Below are 21,480 nucleotides of genomic sequence, written 5' to 3'. Positions count from 1 at the left end.
AGCAGAAAGAGAGAGTTTGGACATGAGACAATTGTACATCTCTATTTATTATTGATTAATCCAAGGTTTGTCCCTCACTGTAGCCACAGTACAGACAGGCTGAATACATAGGTACAAAGTATGGGATAATACTAGCTATTCTGTATCTAATATGTAATTCCAATGATGGACTTTTTTCTCATAGCGCAACATCATTTTAGAGACTTTTTAGCAAGCAAACTTAAGTGTAAAAACAAAGAATTCTTCTTGATCGCTAATTCTTTGGTGGAATGGTGGTTCTTTATGGATGTGTAGTACACAAATAATTCCCCCGGGGAGTCTGAAAAACACTAAAAAGGTTCCTGCTATCTATTTCTGCCAAATTCAGCATATGCTCTAAGGCTCTTTACAAGTCTCCCACAGTGCTACACGGATACTAATAGGCCAGACAAGTTTAGGTACAAAGACTTTGGCATAATGCAACCATTTCCAGTGCTACAAACAGACACTGATGTGGAAGTTGCTTTTAAAATACTGAGGGGATATGAAGGGAGAGGAGAAGGAAAGATGTTCAGACTTGATGCAAGATAAGGTAAAGTGTACCACTCAAATTTTATTCCACAAATGACATTTCTCAGAATTTAGGGAAGATGTTGTAATAGTAGCTTCCAGAATAAGGACAAAATAATTAGAACAATGCTAAGTAACTGACTGACATAGCAAAGAAAGAAAAACTTACCAGTACTGTGAAGGTGCAAGTTATTAGAGCCGTGCCTGGGACTTAGGTTGGGGGAGTTCGGATAGCTGTCCTGGGATTTGGGGCTGCGGGCGCTGAAACAACGTACTTCACTGTCAGTTCCATTCACCATCTCCACAAATTGCCGGCACCTGTGCACAAGGGGAAAAAATAGGGAGAGTTAAGACCAAAGTGGCCGTGATATATCAGAATGGGAAAGGATCCTCTGAAAAACCACTTTGAAGAGGTCAACATTGGCCTGTTACAGACAGCCAAAATAAAGCTGCTTCAAGTCACAGTGGAGGTATGGTGTTTCAATGATGCATGCATCCTAAGAGTTCAGAAGTCGCACCAAAGCCACGCTCCAGCCCTAAGGACTGGAGCGTGGCTTTGGTGTGGCGTCTGGACTCTTAGGACACATGCATCATTGAAACACCATACCTCCACTGTGACTCGAAGCAGCTTTATTTTGGCTGTCTGTAACAGGCCATAGAAAGCAAGCCTCTGAGCCAGTGATGACCAATAAATAGTTAGAGCTCACAGGATGATGCATTATGTGAATGCCCGAGTCAAACTCCTGTGGCAAGAAACTGGGCACAAGCTGTATGGACTCAGAACAAGTCCTTTTCCAAAACAAGTGATTTGTATGCCAAGACACGATTGCTTCCCCGATTGCTAGAATCCTTAGTAATGGGAGTGGATCTCTCTATCTCTCCTTTTACATAAGATAAAGTTAGGAATTCTGAACTATATCAACCATATATAAGCCTGGGCATGTATTAAGATCTGCAAGGGAGGGCTATCTCATAGTCCCACCATGCCTGCAGGAGAGGTTGGTGAGGAATCAGGAGACAGCCTTCTCTGTGGCTGCTCCCAGGCTGTGGAGCTCCCTTCCATGGAGGCCCTATTGGTCCCTTCTCTTCTGCCTTTTTGTTGGCAGGTAAAAACATTCCTATTTAGGTAGGTCTTCTGAATTTTAACTATGGAGTTATAATGTGTGGGTAATGTGGTGTGTTGTACAGGGTGCTCTTCTCTTATGCGGGGGATCTGTTCTGGACCCCTCTGCATAAGGGAAATTCCGCAAATGCTTTAAAACAATGGGGTCGTACATGTGGCGTAACATGGCACGCACAGCGTGGGCATGCACATCATTGCCCTTTATGGCAAGCCTTTTATGCCCTCTGCCTTTTATGATGCGGGTGCTCTTTACTTTTTAATTTTTAATTTTTTTAAAACCACGTTGGGTTTTAAATGTCCAGGGAAAACAGCAGCCCCCCTATCCTGAATCTTTATTAAGAATATTTTAACTGTTTTGATCATGTTGTTAATAAAACTGATACTTAATTCTCTTTTAACTTGTAATCAGTATTTTAAATGTCTTTGTTTTTTAAACTGCTGTAAGATGCTTTGGATCCCATTTTGAGAGATAGGATACAAGTGCAATCAATCAATCAATCATTTTTATTCTTCAGTTATGGATTATTGGCTCCCACTGACCTGATTGTGCTATTGTTGCCAGGATTGCAAATAGATTGAGCAACCTTTCACTGAAAAAACTGCCACCTCTTATCTTTTCTGCGGCAGACTGGAACTTGGTTCGAGGAGGGTCACATATTCAGAACTGCACATTGCTAATAATAGATCATAAGGTCTGATCTGGTTTCAGTCTCCAGCTATTCTGCATGTTTTACATCTTAGGCTGCCTTAACAGATCTGACCATACTCACTTTAACATGAAGAGAAGGTTAGGATTGTGCTCTAGAAGTCCTGGGTATATCTGCTGTGTGGCTTCAATGGCTTCCCCCACTCTCCCTGTCAAAACCAGCTTTTGTATTCCTACAGTTGAAAGAAGAATCACTGAGATGCAACCTGCCTTACTATTCCAATGGCAAGCAGTGCGTAATTCCATATACAGACAAAGAATCAGAATTCAGTTTGTCTACCAGACAGCTCACCAAGGCAGGCACTTTTCTCACTCAAAATCACATTATGAAAAAATACACAGGATGCATGGAAGGGCACAACAGACATGAAGCTAATTTCTTCATAAGGTCATCCCATGGGCATCAATATTTGGCATTAGATCCTGTCCCTGCTACAATTAATGAGAAGATATGGCAATCAAAGAGCAGGGCTTTCCTTATGATGGCTTCTAATCTCCCCAGATGTTACCAAGGGTGTGACTGTTCAAATGTGGCTCTTTGGAAATGTCCAAGGAAAACAGCCCGCCCCATCCTGAATGTATATTATTTAGAAACCAAAGCCAGATATAGTAGACGATGTCTGTATCCCTGAGGAGGTAGAGCATCACCACATATGGGAAGCTAGAAAGTTGCAAATTTTCCTGATGGTTGGTGCAGGGATACTTGAAAGTTCTGGGTCAGAGATGGGGAACTCGTGGAGTCCAATAACTTCCACTGTTGAATTCAAAGTCCTATCAGTCCCAATCATGACTAGTGATTGGGAACAATGGCGAATGTAGTAAAACAACATATGGAGAATCAGAAGTTTTCCCACAAATGTTTTTGTGGGAGGGAATGATGCAAAATGTCCAGTCCCTCAACTTATCTGCTAGTGGTGAGTTGTGGGGCTTTATTTACAAATACATAGTTTGGACCTTGTAAATGACCTCTCCCTCCCTGTCCTGTGTGGCTTTACTCATTAGTAAAGCTGTGCTGGTGAAGGACAAAGGACCGGCCCTCTCCCTCCTTGATGCATGCTATGATGCACGTCAGGGAGGTGGGGGCCCGCTCGCTGGATGTCATTCCCCTTGTGGGGTGTCAACTGGTGTAGTCCATATCCCCCACACCCCCTAGTGACACCACTGCTCTCCATGTAAGCTTGCAGACATTGAACCAAAGTCACACGGCAGGCAAGGAGAGAAAGTAGTATAAATTATAAGAAAAATACTTACTTTGCCTATTCTTTATAGAAATCTGTTCTTCCTGGATTGTACTCTCTGTTACTCTGGCAAAGGCAGTTGCTGTGGCACAGTACCCATGATGAACCAGATAGGAGGAGACCATACTGGAAAACATAAAAAATGAACAGTACAATGGGCATCATAATCAGTGCAGATCCACAGCAACATTGAAAAAACTATCTCTAGGAGGATGGAATTAATGTGAGGTCAGCTGTGTGGGTCCCAGGGCTGCTCTTGCTCTGCTTCCTACACTGAAAGCAGGCTACGTATTCTGTGCTGAACAAAGACATTCTGGGAAGGGAATGACAGGCCACACTGCCATGACATTCACATAAATGAGCCACACAGAAATTCAACTATTGAAGAAGAACAACTGTGCTGCTTCTTTGCTTTAATTTCTATTCATATGAATAGTAAAGCTAAAGAATACTATGAGCCTAAGGAAAATGCGTGGGAAAACCCAAAATAAATTTGTTTTAATAAAAGTAAACAGCAAATGGCACTGGGACAAATGATTAGGAAACCTATAATAAACCAGGAAATATACCACTTGCCTCACTGAGGTCTGCAGCTGTTCTATCACTCTGTCTCGTGCTTTCTACAAACCAGATCTCACATTAGACTAACCAGTGATTTACATCACCCAAAATAAATTAAAAGAATGAGTATAAAAACCTCAATAGATATACACTTTTATGCAAATCCCAAGCCAATAGATTCCTAAGAGAACATGTGCTAAAATAGGTTGCCCATTGATTTTGTCAGGCTTCATCTAGACTTGGTTTTACAGGAAGCAAGAACAATCAGATTTTTATCACTTCTAACTTTCTGCTGCACAACAAAACGTATATAATGCTTTTTCCCCTTACTCCATTGCGGACACAGAGAGAAGTTGTTAGTTTTCTCTGAACTACCATCTTCCCTTCAACATCTGGTTTCTTTGCATGCTAGTAACTTGTCCCCATAGAACCTAAAAAAAGTCATCGAGTCAAACAGGTTTCTGAAAGCAGCACATCACTCTGAAGGTGAGGCATGTATGGTTTTAGAAAACAGCACAATAATAAAACAAGTCCAGGGCAAGCAGTCAGCTCTTTTTTTTGTTTTTACTCATTGCCATCCTGATACCTCTCAAACACCAGCCTACTCATCAGTGTAAAGATGATAAATACCAAGGGAGGGAGTTGGAGGATGTACTTTTACTATAGACAATGCTAAAGTAACAACTGGTTTAAATTAAAGTTTTCAGGCAAAAGCAACCAAAGCACCCACTCACTTCTGCAGCATGGTTTGCCATTCACCTAGCCGGTCACCTATGGGAAATCTCTTAATGGTGCCCTGAATCTTTGTTCGCCACTCTCTCATATAATCTTCAATGTCAAAAACAAATGGCTGCTGCCCAAAGTTGGCATCCACTATCTCTCCGGGTGTCTGGAGCCCGACAGTGGGATACAGATTGGCCTGCCAAAAGAAGAAACCCACATTAAAATCCCAGGCCCTTTAGGGAAGGGAGCAACAAAACAAAGACAAAATGTTTTTCTAAGGGCAGAAGACTTAATCTTTTTAAGGGAATCTTGAATGAAACCATCAGGCCAGATAGATGTGATGGATACTGTGCAGAAAGCACATTGCTGAAATCTATTTATAAGCAATCAACTAGCTAAAAAAATGTTTAATATAAAAATCAGATTTTACTGGATCTTCTGTGATTTCCAGCACTAGTTTAGGACCAAATGATATAAGCACGTCCTTATAAAGGGGGGGGGGGGGACCTGCACATTTTCCTGGGGGGCTTCAGTTTCTAGAATCAGACAGGAGAAATGCAACAGAGAGCAGTATAATGGGCAAAAAGTAATGTGAGTCTTGTATTTGGAGAAATGCAGGTTAGAATTAAATAAATAAAATTTAATACATTTCTGTCCACTGACAGTTACAGAATGCATTTCATAATGTGTCAAGGCTGAAATGTCACTTTTCCCTTTACTAACTATTTATTTCCTTTATAAACTATTCTAGTTACCTGTAGCTAACATTTTTCATAAGCACACTCCTACACATCTTTGCAAGAGAAACAAGCATTGTGTGGGGTAAGCCTTCCCACCCATGACAGAAAAACGAGAGGACTGCTTAGAAAGCAAAGCTGGTAATGACAACTGGAAGAAAACTGTCCCCAGAATATGAAGACAGGAAAGATTTTGAAGTCCAATCCAAATGGAAATCCATGGTCATAAATGAACTTTCAAATCTCATACAGACATCAAATGCCCCTTGGCTGACAAGTGAAGAATATTCTAGCAAAACAAAGGAGTGGCCATGCTTAGAATCAGATGGCCAAAAGCAACCTTCTCCAATGTGCATTCCTCCAGATGTTTTGGAGTACAGTTCTAGTGGGACTAAGAGTTGTAGTGCAAACAATCTGGAAGGACACAGGGTGGAGGAGGTTAGTTTAAGCTTTAAAGAATAATAGAGCTGCAAGACATGGTCTTAAGTGGATTAAGAAGATGCTATTTCACCCACATTTACATGCCCTTGCTGTAGGAGTTATACCAGTTAATGAATACTGGTACTGTACTCTTCAGTGCATTGCCAGACCACAGAAGGAAACCAAAAAGCTAAATGAAAAGATTTAGGAAAACCCTTTCAAGCAAAAGTATGACTAATGAGAAGATGAAAATATTGGGGAGGTTTGGATAAAGAACATCTTAAAGGTAAGTGAAGATCAAGGACTTTTACTAAGTGCTAAATAGCAAGGCAAAGTGTTTAGAAGTGAGAGATGATTTCTTGTGTCTAATAGGTGACCATGAGGGCAAAACAAATTTAATATAAGCAAGTATGCCACTGATTGCAGTCTAACTGTATAACATCTCATCAGTATATGATGAAGCTGAGGTGTTCAGAATGCTTTCCCCCGAAGAACAGGGACCACTCACAACTATGCAACTTTTATTCTAATGCCACTGAAGAAGACAACATACATTAGTCTTGAATTTGTAAAAGAGTACATGTACTCCATGATATTCTAGATAATGAAGAACTCTATTTTTCTCACAGAACTCTGAATTATCACAGCAAAGAAGCTGGTCAAGGCAAAGATGAATATAAACAGAGTAAGTATGATACTCTACACACAGGTTATCTACCTAGTTCTCAGATATGGTAGAAGAGAGGGGAGTAAATCAGAGAGAAAATTAGCCAGGACAGCTATTTAAATTACTGATATTCAACTGAGAGTGAACACTGTAATGATCTAATTTGACATTTACATAGAGACTCTGCTCTTCCATTGGTTCCTGAACTCTTTCTAAAAGAAAGAAAAATAGTATTTACAAACCATCACCTGAAGAGCAGGTGCACCTGTTGTTGCAGGCAACAACAATTAGAGAGGCATCAATGGATAACAGCAGTGGAAACCTAGTATCTCAAACCTTCAAAGCAAATGCAGATGTATGCTCTTCACTGAGTAGGAAAGTGACACTTACTGCAAATGAGAAAACTTTCTGTTTTTCCACAGTCAGAAGAAAAGGGCTTCAAAACCTAATTGGACTACAGTTCATATACTCTCAGGAACTTCAAGCACAAACAGAATTTCCTCCTGGGTTGCTGAAAAGGTGCCTCCTAAGTTAAGCAAGAGACACTTAATATTTGTACTTCCCTATAGGCTTGCTTGCTTTTCAAGACAACCTGTCATCAGTGCTTCTAGTTTCTACCTGGTGTATAATTCTGCTTTCTCTTCAATCATACCTGAACAGTAAGAAACAGTGTATCGGCCATCATCTGTGTCTATATGTATCTGCATTTTTTTAAAGAGGGAAAATAATTTACATGTACAGGGTAATGTTTCTGTCTGAACCAATAAATGTGTAGAAGCTGGTAAGTCAAGTTTTAAAAATCAGTTCATTATGTAGCTCTCATTGCAAAGGCCCCCAAAAAGGAATCTCTTACCATTAATAAACATTTCTGTAGGAACGCATTAGGTTACTCACTGCATTACTCATTAGCCATTCTGTTTTATTTTGGGGGAAGGGAAAATTAGGATTGATAAAGTAAGATTGAGAGTGTACTAGTTTGAGCGCTGGACTACAACTCTGGAGATCAGGATATGATGTCCCACTTGGCTCAATGGGTTTTCCATGGCCATGAGGCTGGCACTTTAATTTATTTTAATTTCCTGATCCTGACAACACACAAGATAATAGTGTAAAACTTGAACATTTCCACTCAAAATGCCACTAAAGCCAAGCTTTAAAAAAGTAACTAAAACGTTATTTGGTACCCTCTGCAAAAAAAAGTTGGTATAATTCCTATTTGTTACTTTTGAAATGTAATTTCCTTGTACCCTCATAATAGACACACACACACACACACGATTTAATGAATCACAAATAGTTCTATTACTTGTCACTTATTACTTCCATATGTTCTGATGTATTGGAGCTTGAGTTTAAAAACATCAGTGAACAAGCAGCCATCAGATTAACATCTACAATAGAGGCTGGCAAAATATGACCCATGGGACACATGTGGCTTTCCCAGGTATCTTGGACTCTATGATGCATTTTTGGCAAATAAAGGTCCGTTTCTACATCTGAGGGCACTCCTCCACTTTCTTGTTTTCCTTTGCCCTTGAAGTCCCACCAAATGGACATGAAACAGATGTAACTTTTCCTTCTCTGATGTTTTTACGGATGTTGTAGAGCAGCATGAGTTCAGGGGAACAGAACTGGCTCCTGGCCTATTTCACCCATACATACCCAAAATGGCCCTAAACTGCTCCTGAGTAGTCTTGCTGCTCATGTTGAAAAGAAAGCCTTAGTTCACCATGTTCACTGAAGATCAGCTGCTCCAATTCGTGAGTTAAGGGGAAAGGGGCTGTCCTGACTGCAATATATTTTGCATTACACAACATAGCAAAACATTTCAGAAACTGGGAATCCCCCTTTGTTTCCTTATTGAATTTGTGTTGCTCAACAATGCACTAACAAGTTATTTTTAGTTTGCTAAAGGGAGCCAAGGCAAAAATGTAACCGTCTGGGCTGTGTTCTTTTTTTTAAAAGGCTTAAGTCTTCTATTGTTTACTTTGAAAAATCAGGCCATATCCCTGCAAAAAGCTTCAAGCTGCAAAGGGATCTTCCAATACAATACGATTTCCATACAAGCATTGTACTTCCAATACTTCTGTTATCATAACATTTTAAGTTTTTTGTTGGTTCTCGGCAAATTCCAGGAAAAGCTTAATAATTGCCAGCACCTTTCTGAAACTGTTTCTCTAAGGAATATGCCAAGCCTGACTGCAACCGGAGCACATCAAGCACACAGTCTAATCCCCTTCCAGATGGCATAGCAAAGGCAAAATGCCAGTACATCCCAGTCACCCCCTCCCTTCAATTTGTATCTTTTATTACAATACTGAAAACAGTTGTACTTACAGGGAGGTCTGTAAAGGCTATACCTGTGGGGGAAAAATATTAGAATTAAGACAACAAACTTTCCCTCCTTTCTTACTACTTCAGCTTTACACATACTACAGTGTATCAACAAATTCTAAGCTGGCCCCTAGTAGACATAAGTGGACGTGACATAACAGAACCTCCCATTCATTTCAATCTTCTGTGACAAAATGCCCAACAAGAAATTTTATACTATAATCCTATTGGGTTTTACCCTAGAACAAGTAGGGGAGAAATCAAGGGGCCCTTTGGTGGTGGTTGGACCACAACTATCTATGTTGGCTAGGGTTGCTGGGATTTATAATCCAGCAATATCTAAAATGCTACATAATCTCCTCCCCGGCTTTGTAGGTTGCCATATTCAAAAGAAAACCATATAGGCCCACTTAAGCATTGCATTTTCTATCCTTAAACGATACTTCAAGGCACACCTAGAAAAAGACTTTTTGTGCTCTTACTGATGCAACACTCATGGACCATTTCTGCCTTATACAATGTCCTCTGATGGTGCATGTCCTCTATCTGAGGCCAGTTACAAGCACATTAAGATGGTGTCCCTTGCATAAAATGGCAAAATCAAGCTTTACTTTTTGGAATTTATCTAGTTTAAATATATTTTCAAACCTTGAATCCATGGATAAAAAGAATCCGTGGATATGGAGGGCTGACTGTAAAAAGATGTCCCTTATATAAAATGGCAAAATCAGTCCCCAAGCTGACGACCACAGAGGCTGGCCTGGGACTGCACCGCTGTTTGGAAAATATCAGTCAGTTTGGCTCCTTTTCCCCCTCACTCACTCAGTCAGTTGTTCATGGTGCCTTTGCGACTGTGGACAGATACACTGGGCCCTGTGCATTGGAGCATAAGGCACTTTTGCACATGGAAGTCAATAACTCTGCTTCCTGGAAGTGGAGGATCACGAGGCAATGTGCAAAAAGGCTCTGCGCATATGGAAGTCAATAACTCTGCTCTCTGAAAACAAAGTTCACAAAGGAGTGTCCAAAAAGGCATTGATGCACATGGAAACCAATAACTCTGCTTCCTGGAAGGAGGAGATCATCATGAAGCACTGTCCAAAAAGGTACTTGTGCACCTTAACTCTCCTCCCTGGAAGCAGGAGATCATGAAGCAGTATCCAAAAAGAGACTTGTGCACATAGAAGTCAATAACTGATGACGCACTGTTCAAAATGTGACTTGTGTACAAGGAAGTCAACAACTCTGGTCCCTCAACGTGGGGGATCATGAAGCACTGCCCAAAAAGGGATCTGTGCACACGGAAATCAATAATTCTGCTGGCTTCCTTTTTGAACAGTGCACAGAGGGTTATTCTACTTCTCTTGTGTTCTATTCAGAAGCCTCCTGCACACAAGAGCCTCAAGCTTTGGGGGTGGGGGGCAATGGCAAGCATGCTGCGCCCCTGCTTCTAAGGAACAGTTATTGACTTTCATGTGCAGAGTTACTGACTTCTGTGCCTTTATAATAAACATCAACTTCTTATCCTGGATTTGCAGAAGTCTCTACCACAATCTCCAAGTATATTTTTAAAGGCTTTGCCCCCTAGCCTACTCCATCCTGCACTGTCTGCCTTCTGTGTTAGGGAGACACCTGAGAAATATTGCAAAGCAGACTCTCAGCTGGTCAAAATGTCTACCTTCAGAACACAGGAGTAGGTCCCTCCTACCCGCTTCTCTCCAGGAAATCTCAGTGTCCCACCCATCCCCTCCCCCATGTTCTTAGCAAGCCTCCTCTATCTTCCACACATTCCTTTCAGGAAGCCTATTTTCTTCCTCCCCAGCAGACCTCCCAAATTTGCTGCCATCCATCTCTCAACTCCTCGTGCCTCTTCAAGCACAGTGCGGACCCTCCACATCCTCAGAAACTATTTCACTTCCCTGGAAGGAGGAGGCGGTGGCACTGGGAGTTGCAATTGCAAGTTAACATGGATACTTGTGAGAGGGTTTGTGAGGGAGGAGAAAGGGAAATTCTCCCTTCTTGCCTCTGCACTGGCCAATGCTCCAAGGCTGCCACACAACCTTTGAGCAAGACCTGCCTCCTCACATGCACTGCTGTCCATGCATCCACCAACCCTTGACTGCAAGTGCCTGCCCAACTAACAAAGAGTGTTCCCCCCCCCTTTGCACACTTCTTACCCCAGAACCAGGAGCATGCTACATGTCTATGTGTCCAGCTGGTGACTCCTTCCACTGAGCAGTTGGTCAGATGCACAGTCAGGGGGATGTGACCCACTTGCCGCTCCTCTGGCCATGGAGGGCACCAGGCCAGACAGCAGAGAATCCCCTGCCTTGTCCCTCGCCTAAACTGCAGGAGCTCCCTTGCCCACCTGCTTTCTTCCGTTCCCTGCTCTCATCACTTTGTCTCACACTCAAAACCTGCCAGCTCCAACTCCTCCATTCCAGACAGAAGTGCCATCTGGGAGTAGCTGCTGCAGCTCTGAAAGTGGAGACTGCACATGCTCCTCATAAGATAAGCCAGGACAGCAGGGAACCCCCTGTAAGGACACCTTAGGCCCTGGAGGTCTGTGGACCACAGGATAAGAAGTGCTAATTTAAACGATTTGTGTCAGTGCAACAGAGAAATCCAAGAATTGTGCATCTGACCAACTGCTTGAGTTAACCGATACAAGATACTGTTTGTCCAGACATTCTCAGACAAGATCAGCATTCAGATAAATCTTTTTTTAAAAACAGGACAGCACAGGTTCAGACGCCAGGAATTCATGCAAATGGCCTGTCTATAGTGTATCACCTTATTAGAGGGATTTCCATAAATATACAGTGGGCCCTTGGTGTCCACTGGGGTTTGGTTCCAGGGCACTTCCCCCACTAGTGGATGTTCGGGTCCCATTAAATACCATGGCATAGTAAAATTGTGTCTCTTACATAAAATGCAAAATCAAGGTTTTGTTTTTGGAATTTATATTTTTAAAAAATACTTTAAGACTGTGGATGGATGAATGAATGGATATAAATCTGTGCATATGGAGGGCTGACTGCACAAAAGCAGGCCAAGAATATGTTACAGATGTTTACATTACCAGAATGAGAGTTTACCCTATTTCTCTCCTCCTGCTAGAATTGGGGTTTGCATGAGAGGCTACCCATCTCTGGTGACACAGTTGCTCTACAGGCATTTAGAATGCTGTCACCAAAACAGGAGCATGTCAGGACAGATTGCTTCCCATTTTAGCAAAGCACAGCAGCTTTAACACGTACAGATGAGCAATGCTGCAGGCTGGAGAGGACAAGAAGAACATCATATAGGAAGGAGTGGTGTACTAAAACCACAAATGCTAGTGTGGTGGTAACACAGTATTTGACTGTGAAAAGAAGTCAGTTAGATGCTCCAAAGGTACATAATTATTCCTCCCATGATCAGCAAGCTCTTTCAGAAACAGTTTGCCATGACAACTTTCTTCATTCGCCACAGTAAGAGAAAAGTTCTCTCTTCAAGGTTGCCAGAACTCTTAAGATCTTCAGAGGAAAGCTTTCTCTTACCAGCCACTACCATATGTTTGCTCTTGGTGAGGACACAAGAGAAAGCCTTCTCAGTGGCTACTTCCACCTATTGAAACTCACTCCTGCAAGCTAAGCTGGCCCATCCCTGCTCTCCTTTCACCAGATGGGCAACACTTTTTCTTTTCAAGCAGGCTTTCAATATATTTTAAGTACTTGGAAGGCTTCTTATTCTGGGGTGCTTGTTTTTGTATATTATTAGTGGTTTCATCTTTTTAACTTCGTATGTTTTTGTTTTATTTTTATTTATGTCAGTTTCACAAAGAATACTAAATCAACCACAAAATGTTCGTAACTTAGTATGTTTTTAATTATTTTACATTTCTAACTTGCTATATTAATGTGATGTTTTTAATTCTGGTTTTAAAATTGTATTTTTTAAAAAAGTATCTCTTGCCTTAGGCCCAATTTAGGAGAAAGATGGAATATAAATAAATAAATATAGCCCAGCATACTAGTTTGCACCCAGATGCTTAGTAGAATCCACCAGGAAGGTGCGATGGCAACAGTCCTTTTGCATTCTTCTGCTTTTAAATATGGTGGCACTTTGATTCCCAGCTTGGCCATGAAACCCATTGAGTGACCCTGGCAAGTCACATGCTGTCAGGGAAAGGCAATGGCAAACCTCCTCAGAACAAATCTTGCCAAGAAAGCCCCCTGATAGGTTTGCCTTAGGGTCACCATAAGTCAGAAATGACTTGAAGGCACACAGCAACAACAAACATATTGGAGGATCACATCTAAAGCAAGCACCAAAATAAATCTACATTAATTTCGCAACCTTCCTTTTATAGCTGTCTAACACATCTTGTGGCAGTGAATTTCAAAAGACGTTAGATGAGAGGATGGATTTTCAATGGTCTGCCCAAATATACTGCCAAATTATTTCACCATGTATCACAAATTTTAGTGCTGAGAAAAAGAAAATAGCCTCTCTATATTATTCACACCATGCAGAGGTCTATCAACATATTATACCTTAATTTCACCAGTTTAGGCTTCCTTTGTCATTTTTCAGTAAGTCAATGGTTTATTTCATTCTTCCCAAACTTGTTACCCTCTGGCTGTGTTGGACTACAACTCTCATGCCCTGCAACAGTATGGCATGATGGCAGTTTAATCCAACACAGCAGAACCGATTTAGCAATTTAAGACTGTACCCCAAATAGAGCTGCAAAGTCCTAGAAATAAATAGGGGAAAATTGGACTGGAGGAGTTGAAATTAAAAAAAAAAAATTAGGGGCCCAGAAACAAAAGCTGAATGCAACAGAAATTGTGGAATCAATAAAAAAGATGAAATCCAAGAAGATCCAAGGATCAGATGGACTATTAGTTGGACAAGATATTGGAAGATCAACTGCTTTTACTGTTGCAGAAAAAAAATGAATTAAATTTTAAGTTCAGGTAAAATTCTAGATTCACGGATATATGCAAATATCGCTTTGATACTAAAGGAAGAAAGAGATTTGACTAATTAAATAATTAGCAGCCTATTTCTTTACAGAATAATTATTATAAGATTTTTTCCTGATATTTCAATCCATCTGCTAATCGAAAACAATTTTGCAGAATTGGATACATTCAGATCAACATGTGTTTTTTTTTTAACCTAAAAGGCAATTAAGAGATAATACAAGATGTGTGCTACACATTTTAGACTATCTAGATAAACATAATGAAAAAGAGGCCATGCTGATTGTGTTAGATGCTGAAAAATCCTTTAATAACGTAAACTGGATGTTCATGTTAGCTTTGATGGAAATAATAGATTTAGCTAAACATTTATTTCTGGATAAGGATTACAAAACCCAAGTGGCTCAAATTTTGATGAAAGGCAATAAGACAATACCTTCTGATATTCAAAGAGGTACATGGACAACTTCCAAGATTATTATTTAACTATCTTTAGAGGTTTTGATGAGAGCAATCAGAGAAGAAAAAATTATAGAAGGAATTAAAATAAAAGAATTTGAATTTAAGGTTAGAGCCGTTGCTGATATCATAATTATTTTGCAAAATCCTTTAATGGGAGTAAGTTCTTTGACAAAAATATTGAAAGATTATGGAGAAGAGTCTGGCTTGAAAATAAACAGAAAAAGCAATCATGATGACTAAACATATGATAAAATAGATAAAAAAATCTTTTGATGGAAATGATGAGATTTAAGATGAAGAAAAATGTAAAATACTAAGGTGGCACTCTGACTGGCAGTAATACAAAATTTATTTTTGAATAATTATGTAAGAGTATGGAATCAGATCAAATTAAATTTGCAGAACTGGAACACATTAAACCTATCACTTTTAGGTAGGATCTCTTTTGTAAACAATTTACTAACAATACTCTTTTTGTTTCAAATAATTCCTATTCTAACAAAATTATGTTCCTTTTAAGCAATTGCAAAGAGACATTTTGTGTTTTATCTGGCAAGGAAAGACACCTAGATTAAAATTTAAGGTCTTGCAAGATGAAAGACAAAGAGGAGGTTTAGACCTCCCAGATTTGAAACTGTATTTTCATGCTTCTACATGTGGTCTTATTAAGCCAGGTGTCCCTCACTGTATATCTATGAATTTCATTTTTTCTGCCTAAGTATAGTACCTTTCATTTCTTCCTGTTGAAATTCATTGCTGGTGCCTTTTGTTTCCTTGTTGTTGTTGTTGTTGTTTAGTTTTTATAATACTTTTGTGTTACTTTATGTTCATTTTAGTTAGTTTTGTTTGTCATTTGAATCATAGAGATTCTATGGAAGAGACCACAAGGGTCATCCAGTCCAACACCCTGCCATGCAGGACAGGTTAGACTTGTTGTTGGGTTTTTTTTTTAAGGTTTCCTTGTATGCCTTTTAGATATGGAAATGTACATGTATTTGTTTGTATGTTTTGTTCTTTAATAAAAATATTATATTATATATACCCCAACTGGAGGAAATGAACAAGCGAGTAGAGGTCTGTTTATGCCAAACTATGATTCCATCTTGCCTGAAGAAGACTGTGGAGAGACCATTGCTGAAAGATCCCTCCTTGAACCACAACAATTATTAACCATACTGGGCCATTTCCAATCTACATATGATATTCCATATTTTGGCAAGGCACAGACTAGTTTGGTGAGATCTCAGCTCTAACGTTTCTGTATATTATGGATAACATATCTGTTTCTATTGGACTTCAAGCTTAGCTTTAAGACAATGTTTTGGTGGATGATCTGCCCTGGGCATGTATGTCACTTGGATCTCCCAGCAATTTAAGATATGCAAGTTATTCACACCTACTAGCATTAGTACAAATAATTATGCCAAGCTATTATCCTGGTTTTGTTTCATCCCAGAAGTTTTGTTCTTGATTGCAAGATAGAGCTTGAACAAGGAGGGTGGACAGTTGCTTGGTTTAAAATTTGAAAAGAAAAGTAAGATGGAAAAACGTCTGCTTGCCTACCTAAGCTGTGACCATTCTTTGTGTAGAAGCAGGTGTTGTTGATGAGGTTCACACAGCAGCCTATCACATCACCAGTTGTGAACGTAGGGCCATAGGGCTGCCCTGTCCCCGATGAGCAGAAAGAGTGTCCATCATCACCATGGTAGCCATAAGAATGCTTATCCCAACCTAAAAGAGAACAAACATCAAGGGCATGTTTAAAGGGTGGCAGTGATGAACACAGGAACAGACAGGAATCACAGAATGTAAAAGCAGGAAATGCACATCACTTGTCTCATACTAGTACAAAATGGCAATATACAGTAGTCTCATACAAAACAAGGGTGTATACAGCTGTAGTTAACATTTCTTAGAGCCAAAACACACTGCAGAAATAATCCAGTTTGAGACCTCTTTAACTGCCCTGGTTCAATGCTAGGGGATCCTGGGAATTGTAGTTTGTTGCAGCACCAGCACTCTCTGCTAGAGAAGGCTAAATGTATCACAAAACGACAGTTCCCAGAATTCCCTCGCATTGAACCAGGGGAGGTAAAGTGGTTTCAAAGTGGATTATTTTACCCTCAACTTATCCATGGGTCATATCAAAATCCATAATTTTGGTACTAAAACCTGCCCTCAACCTATACATGAGGTCGACTTATAGTCAGGTATATATGGTGTACACAGTATGTTAAATATGCTTTTCTTGTATGACAAATTTTCCCCATTCTCTGCATTATTTCTAGCCTCTTTCCATGCCTGCTTCCCCATGGCTTCCCCTTTTCTTTTTCCCAATTTCTTGTTCTTATACATTTCTCTTCCCCAAATGCTTTGAGACCATTTTCTTCTCTTCAGCAAAATATACTAAGTCGTAGAGCAGAACAGGAGTGCTTACTGTGCCTGCAAGATAAGAACATCTTAGCTGTATCATAAAATGTCCTTATATGACCCACTTAGGTAGTGTGCCCAACTCTGCTTGCAGCTAGAATAGCTCAGAGAACCATCATCATCATATAAAAGCTGAAAGGATCTTCTGCTGAATGTTCTGGTCTGGGGAGTTATTGGACATACAAATTGAAATTATACATTCTAGCTGCCATTTTTGTATACTGTCATTGTTTAAACTCAAGAGCTTGGTTGGGTGTGTGGACCGGGGTGAGTCAAAACGGCTGCTTAGTTCTAGTGCTCCACGAAACACCAGCAATTTTTTTCACAGCTCTCTTCACAATGTGAGCACTACGATTAAATTTTTGAGGTGACCTAATCCGGGGAATCTTCCAGTCACCATTTGGGAGCATGAGCCATGATTTAAAAGGCATGTTCTACCTAGAACCTGCTGACACAGAGTCTCTGCCATAAGTGGAGGAAGACAATATGGTGCATGATGCCCCCCAAAATAACAAGGCCATGACAGGCAAGACAGACCCCAAAATGGGCGACCATCTATGAGAACTTTTTAAAGAGCAGTGATTAGATTATAAGAAATAAATTAACAATATTCTATGTCTTAACTTTAACAAATTTACAGCTTGCATTTCTAAAATTGAGACTAGTGTGTAGGAAGTGTTAGATCTTGTTTGAAGCATGGACGTTTACTCAAGCAACTCCATATATGTTCAAATCTCCTCGAGCATAAGCTCAGGACGAAGAGAACAGAAACCACCGGCTTAACCTGAACTTTTGCGATATGCCTGAAGGCAAGGTGAATAATGGCAAGATGACCAAATTCACTATAACATGGCTTGCCCAACTCTGCCCAGACTTGGGATTAATTGTAAATGGTTTAGAATGTGCACATACTGTAGGTCTCCAAGTATGCAACCCAAGCAGTGGGCATCAGAGAATATGGGATGCGACTGTAAGATTTATATGCTAGCTCCTCAAAATGCAAGTTCTAAGGATGCTTAATACCTTGACCAATCTACAATATGAGCATATTGAAGTGCAGATTTACCAGAAGAGAAAGGAACACAGACCTGTTTAGGTGTAGTGTTATTGGTTGGGGGGAGGAGGATTAGGTGGAAATGCACGTGAAACCCTAAGGGCTCCTCAGAGCACAGGTTGGAAACCACTGCCCTACAGAAATTAATCCTCATGCTACCAATTTATATTTGGAATAATCCATTGAAGTAAAATGTTGTCCAGTAATGGAGCAATAAGAGCATGGTCTCTTACTCATGACTGCAGACGGGAAAATCAGAAGGTTTAGACATGATAAGGTTTAGACAACCTTAACTTAGGATGCTCCTCTAAAACTCTTCATGGTCCAGGTGTAAATAAGGGGATGGGATAGCAACAGAAAAATGAATAGTACTACCATAAAATGTGAAGGCAGAAAACTAAAACAGTACCAAGAGTGGTACATTTTTGTCCAGCAAATGAGGTTCAAAGCAGAACTTGAACATTTTGCTAGAGGTTAGATATAGCAGTCAAAGTACATCATGGTCAATATCAACTTTCAACACAAGGCAGGCATTTGATCAAATGTGTTCACAGGTACTTCTACTGGAACCTAAACATAGTTAAGTGATACTGACAGCAAGCTACAGAACTATATGCCTCTCCCTTCGCCATTGCAGCATACATTCCATCAATTTTTCCCCAACATCCCTAACCAGTGTTAGCTTCAAATACAGATTTCACGCTGTTACTAAAAAGAAACCTGGGTGGGGGAAAAAGGACATAAAAACAGCAGTTGTGTAAGGATTTGGGGTTTTATGGGGGGGAGTGGATTATAGTTCTCAGAAGGATTGTAAGTCTCCAGACAGAATGGGAACCTGTACATGGATTCTGGGAGTTGCTGCTTAAAAAATAAATAAATTTTGTAGTAGATAAAGCACTAACACACCACAAGATTTGAGTCTCTCTGTCTAATTCTGCATCTATGTGAGGTGCATGAGAGAGACTGAGAGAGTAAGAAAATGAACAAGAGTGTGAGCAAGCATGTGTGAGAGAGAAAGAAAAGTCTGGTTGAAATGAACCAACTGCTAGGCACCTCTGTTGCATTTAGCACTATTTGAATCCTGCTGCTTGCCAAGAACCAAGTCCAGAATACGCACCTGCATCCCACAGGAAGGCCAAAGGATCCTGAAAGGCCATCTTTCAACAGCTGCAGAGAAGGCCTCTTTGTTTTAATAGAAGTTCCTTGTAGTCATAAAACTAACTCTTGTCTAGCTTCCAGCAGATTTATGTTTGGCACCATACTGCAGACATATTTTCCATCTCTTTCTCTTTTAATGTAAACCACAGGTCCCAGTCAAGAAGGCACTGAAGCTTCATATTACACTAACCACAATCAGGTCATCATGGACTAAATATACTCTGCTGTTCCACAGGCACTCATGGGCTTGCAAAGGAGCCAGGTCCATTCCATGAGGAAAGCTACCAAAATAACCCCACACTACACGTTCGGGACAAAGAGTCCTGGCATCACAGAGCCAAAATGACAAGGAAATTGCTCCGTGTTCCCTGGGCAACAGCTTGCCTCTTGGATTTCCTCTGAGAAATTAAACTCCAACTGCTTAGACTGAAACTAGTTTATTTGTGGTTAAATCTATGTCATGTAAGGTGGAATTTGGCACACAATATGGTAGCTTGAGTGATGTTATTTCTCTTTTACAAGCAGCAAATTTCAGAAAAACACTACAGCTGTGTTACCTTGGAGATGCTGACTGAAGAAAACGGATTCCTTCTCTTCTCGACAAAAATGAACTCCAAAACACCACTCTAAAACCTCATGGAGTCTACAGATAGCTTCCAAACAAACAAACACACAACCTAGGCACATGACAATATAAGCATTTATTTGTGCTCTGACACACTACTGTCAACATCTTTATTTAGCATGACTCAGAGTATGTACACCAAACATCTGCACCTGAAAACAGCCTCTTCTTTCCTAATTCAGAGGCAAAAAACAAAACAAAAAACAGAGTGACCTACTTCATTCTGAAAGCCACAAACTTGTAATCATCTAATTTAAGAAAGATGAACAACATCTGACGCTTGCAACAATAGTTTCTGGAGTGAACACCCATATGACAACTCAGCAGTGGAATCCCCAGTATTTTCCAGAACGGCTTGACCACCACACCCTTGAATCACTTACCCACCCAGGTCCTCTGGATCTTGAACTGCTCCCATTTTCAAGTCAGGTTAAGTACAGGAAGCATGAATCGATAAATGAACCTACAGTAAGCATTCAGACATAAGATATTGAGCCAGCCATCTTCTAAGCCCATTTACGATAGGGACCATTGCTACTTTCTATCAGTACCAAAGATGATAAGGAGGAAATTTTCTAATCAGGAAATTTTTAATTTGGTAAGAAAGGAAGTAACTGTACAAAGAGAGCATAAACCACTCTTCTCCATCCTAGTGCTCTCCAGATATTTTGCCCTACAATTCCCAAACTGTCTGATGGTTGGCCATGGTGTTGCAGCTAAGCATTATTCTGGCAGTCCAGTGGTAGGGTACTTAAAGCATAATGTTGAATTGCATTGAATGACTTCTTTTAAAAAGTAATGTATATTGAAAAACCTTTGATACTCAATATTAGAGTCTTATTTGTATTTCTCATTTACTGAAACTGGCCCTCTTTGAAGTTTCTAAATATGATGGTAAGTCTATCTAGAACAGTGATTCCTCAACTTTGGTCTTCCAGATGTTTTTAACTTCAGCTGCCAGAATTCCTGACTGTTGGCCAAGATGGCTGAGGCTTCTAAGAACTGAAGTCCAAGACAGCTGGAGGACCAAAGTTTGGGAACCACTGATCTTGTCTGTCACTGAGGCAAAATTCTTGCTTCCTGTTACATCTGACAAACCACCTGGACTCAGTAAACCTGTTTGTGTTTCACACTGGATACTAAAAAATCAGGAGGTGGGGATGAGTCAAGCAGAAACTGAATGGCAGACTACAACACACAGTTGGCAAATGGTGTTCAACTTGACTGGCCACTAAAAGTCCCAGTTTTAGGCTCCATCAGCAATATTTTGAAAAACTTTCAAACTGGGGTTGATTCTAGTTCTGAATCTTTGCTGTGATCTTTCAAATATCATGACAGGTACAATTCCTGTATTCGTTTCTGAAATGACTATACTTCAAAACTAAAAGCCAGCCTAAGCATACGCAAAGGAAAGTATTCAGCTTATAATATTGTGCAGATAGTCCCCGACATCTGTCATTTCTAGAACCTCTTTGTCAACCTACGTTTGCTGGAAAAACACTGGCTACAATCCAACCCTCTGGTCAGTTGAATGGGCATCCTTTTAGAAGCTGAAGCAGGATGCATTTCTAGCAGTTAACTGCAAGAGAGTTAAATGAAAAACAGAGCTCCAAAGCTCTGCATTTACAAGATCACATGAGCCACTCTCTAATAATGTGCACAGATCTCGCCTGACACGGTCATTTTCATGTGACCTTGCAATCAAGTTCATAAAAAACTA

At 40.2% G+C, this 21,480-nt stretch overlaps 1 protein-coding gene across 3 annotated transcripts in view; it reads right to left on the bottom strand.

Annotated features, from left to right (window-relative positions):
• Positions 1-21,480, bottom strand: part of RANBP10 (RAN binding protein 10) — a 42,357-nt gene that overhangs the window by 8,884 nt on the left and 11,993 nt on the right. For 2 of the 3 annotated variants that reach the window (XM_042437489.1, XM_042437490.1), the window contains 6 exons: positions 16,057-16,224; positions 9,062-9,084; positions 4,912-5,096; positions 3,630-3,742; positions 2,443-2,551; positions 719-867 (listed from right to left, as the gene is read on the bottom strand). In XM_042437489.1, coding sequence (XP_042293423.1) covers positions 719-867; positions 2,443-2,551; positions 3,630-3,742; positions 4,912-5,096; positions 9,062-9,084; positions 16,057-16,224 — 747 coding nt within the window. Of the gene's footprint in view, positions 1-718; positions 868-2,442; positions 2,552-3,629; positions 3,743-4,911; positions 5,097-9,061; positions 9,085-16,056; positions 16,225-21,480 lie in introns of those variants that run through there. The other variant, XM_042437491.1, reaches the window with a different exon arrangement.

This window comes from Sceloporus undulatus, chromosome 8, assembly GCF_019175285.1.
Source record: "Sceloporus undulatus isolate JIND9_A2432 ecotype Alabama chromosome 8, SceUnd_v1.1, whole genome shotgun sequence".
NCBI classification, from domain to species: domain Eukaryota; kingdom Metazoa; phylum Chordata; class Lepidosauria; order Squamata; family Phrynosomatidae; genus Sceloporus; species Sceloporus undulatus.
The sequence above is the reverse complement of the archived record's forward strand: the minus strand, read 5'-3'. Positions and strand labels throughout refer to the sequence as shown.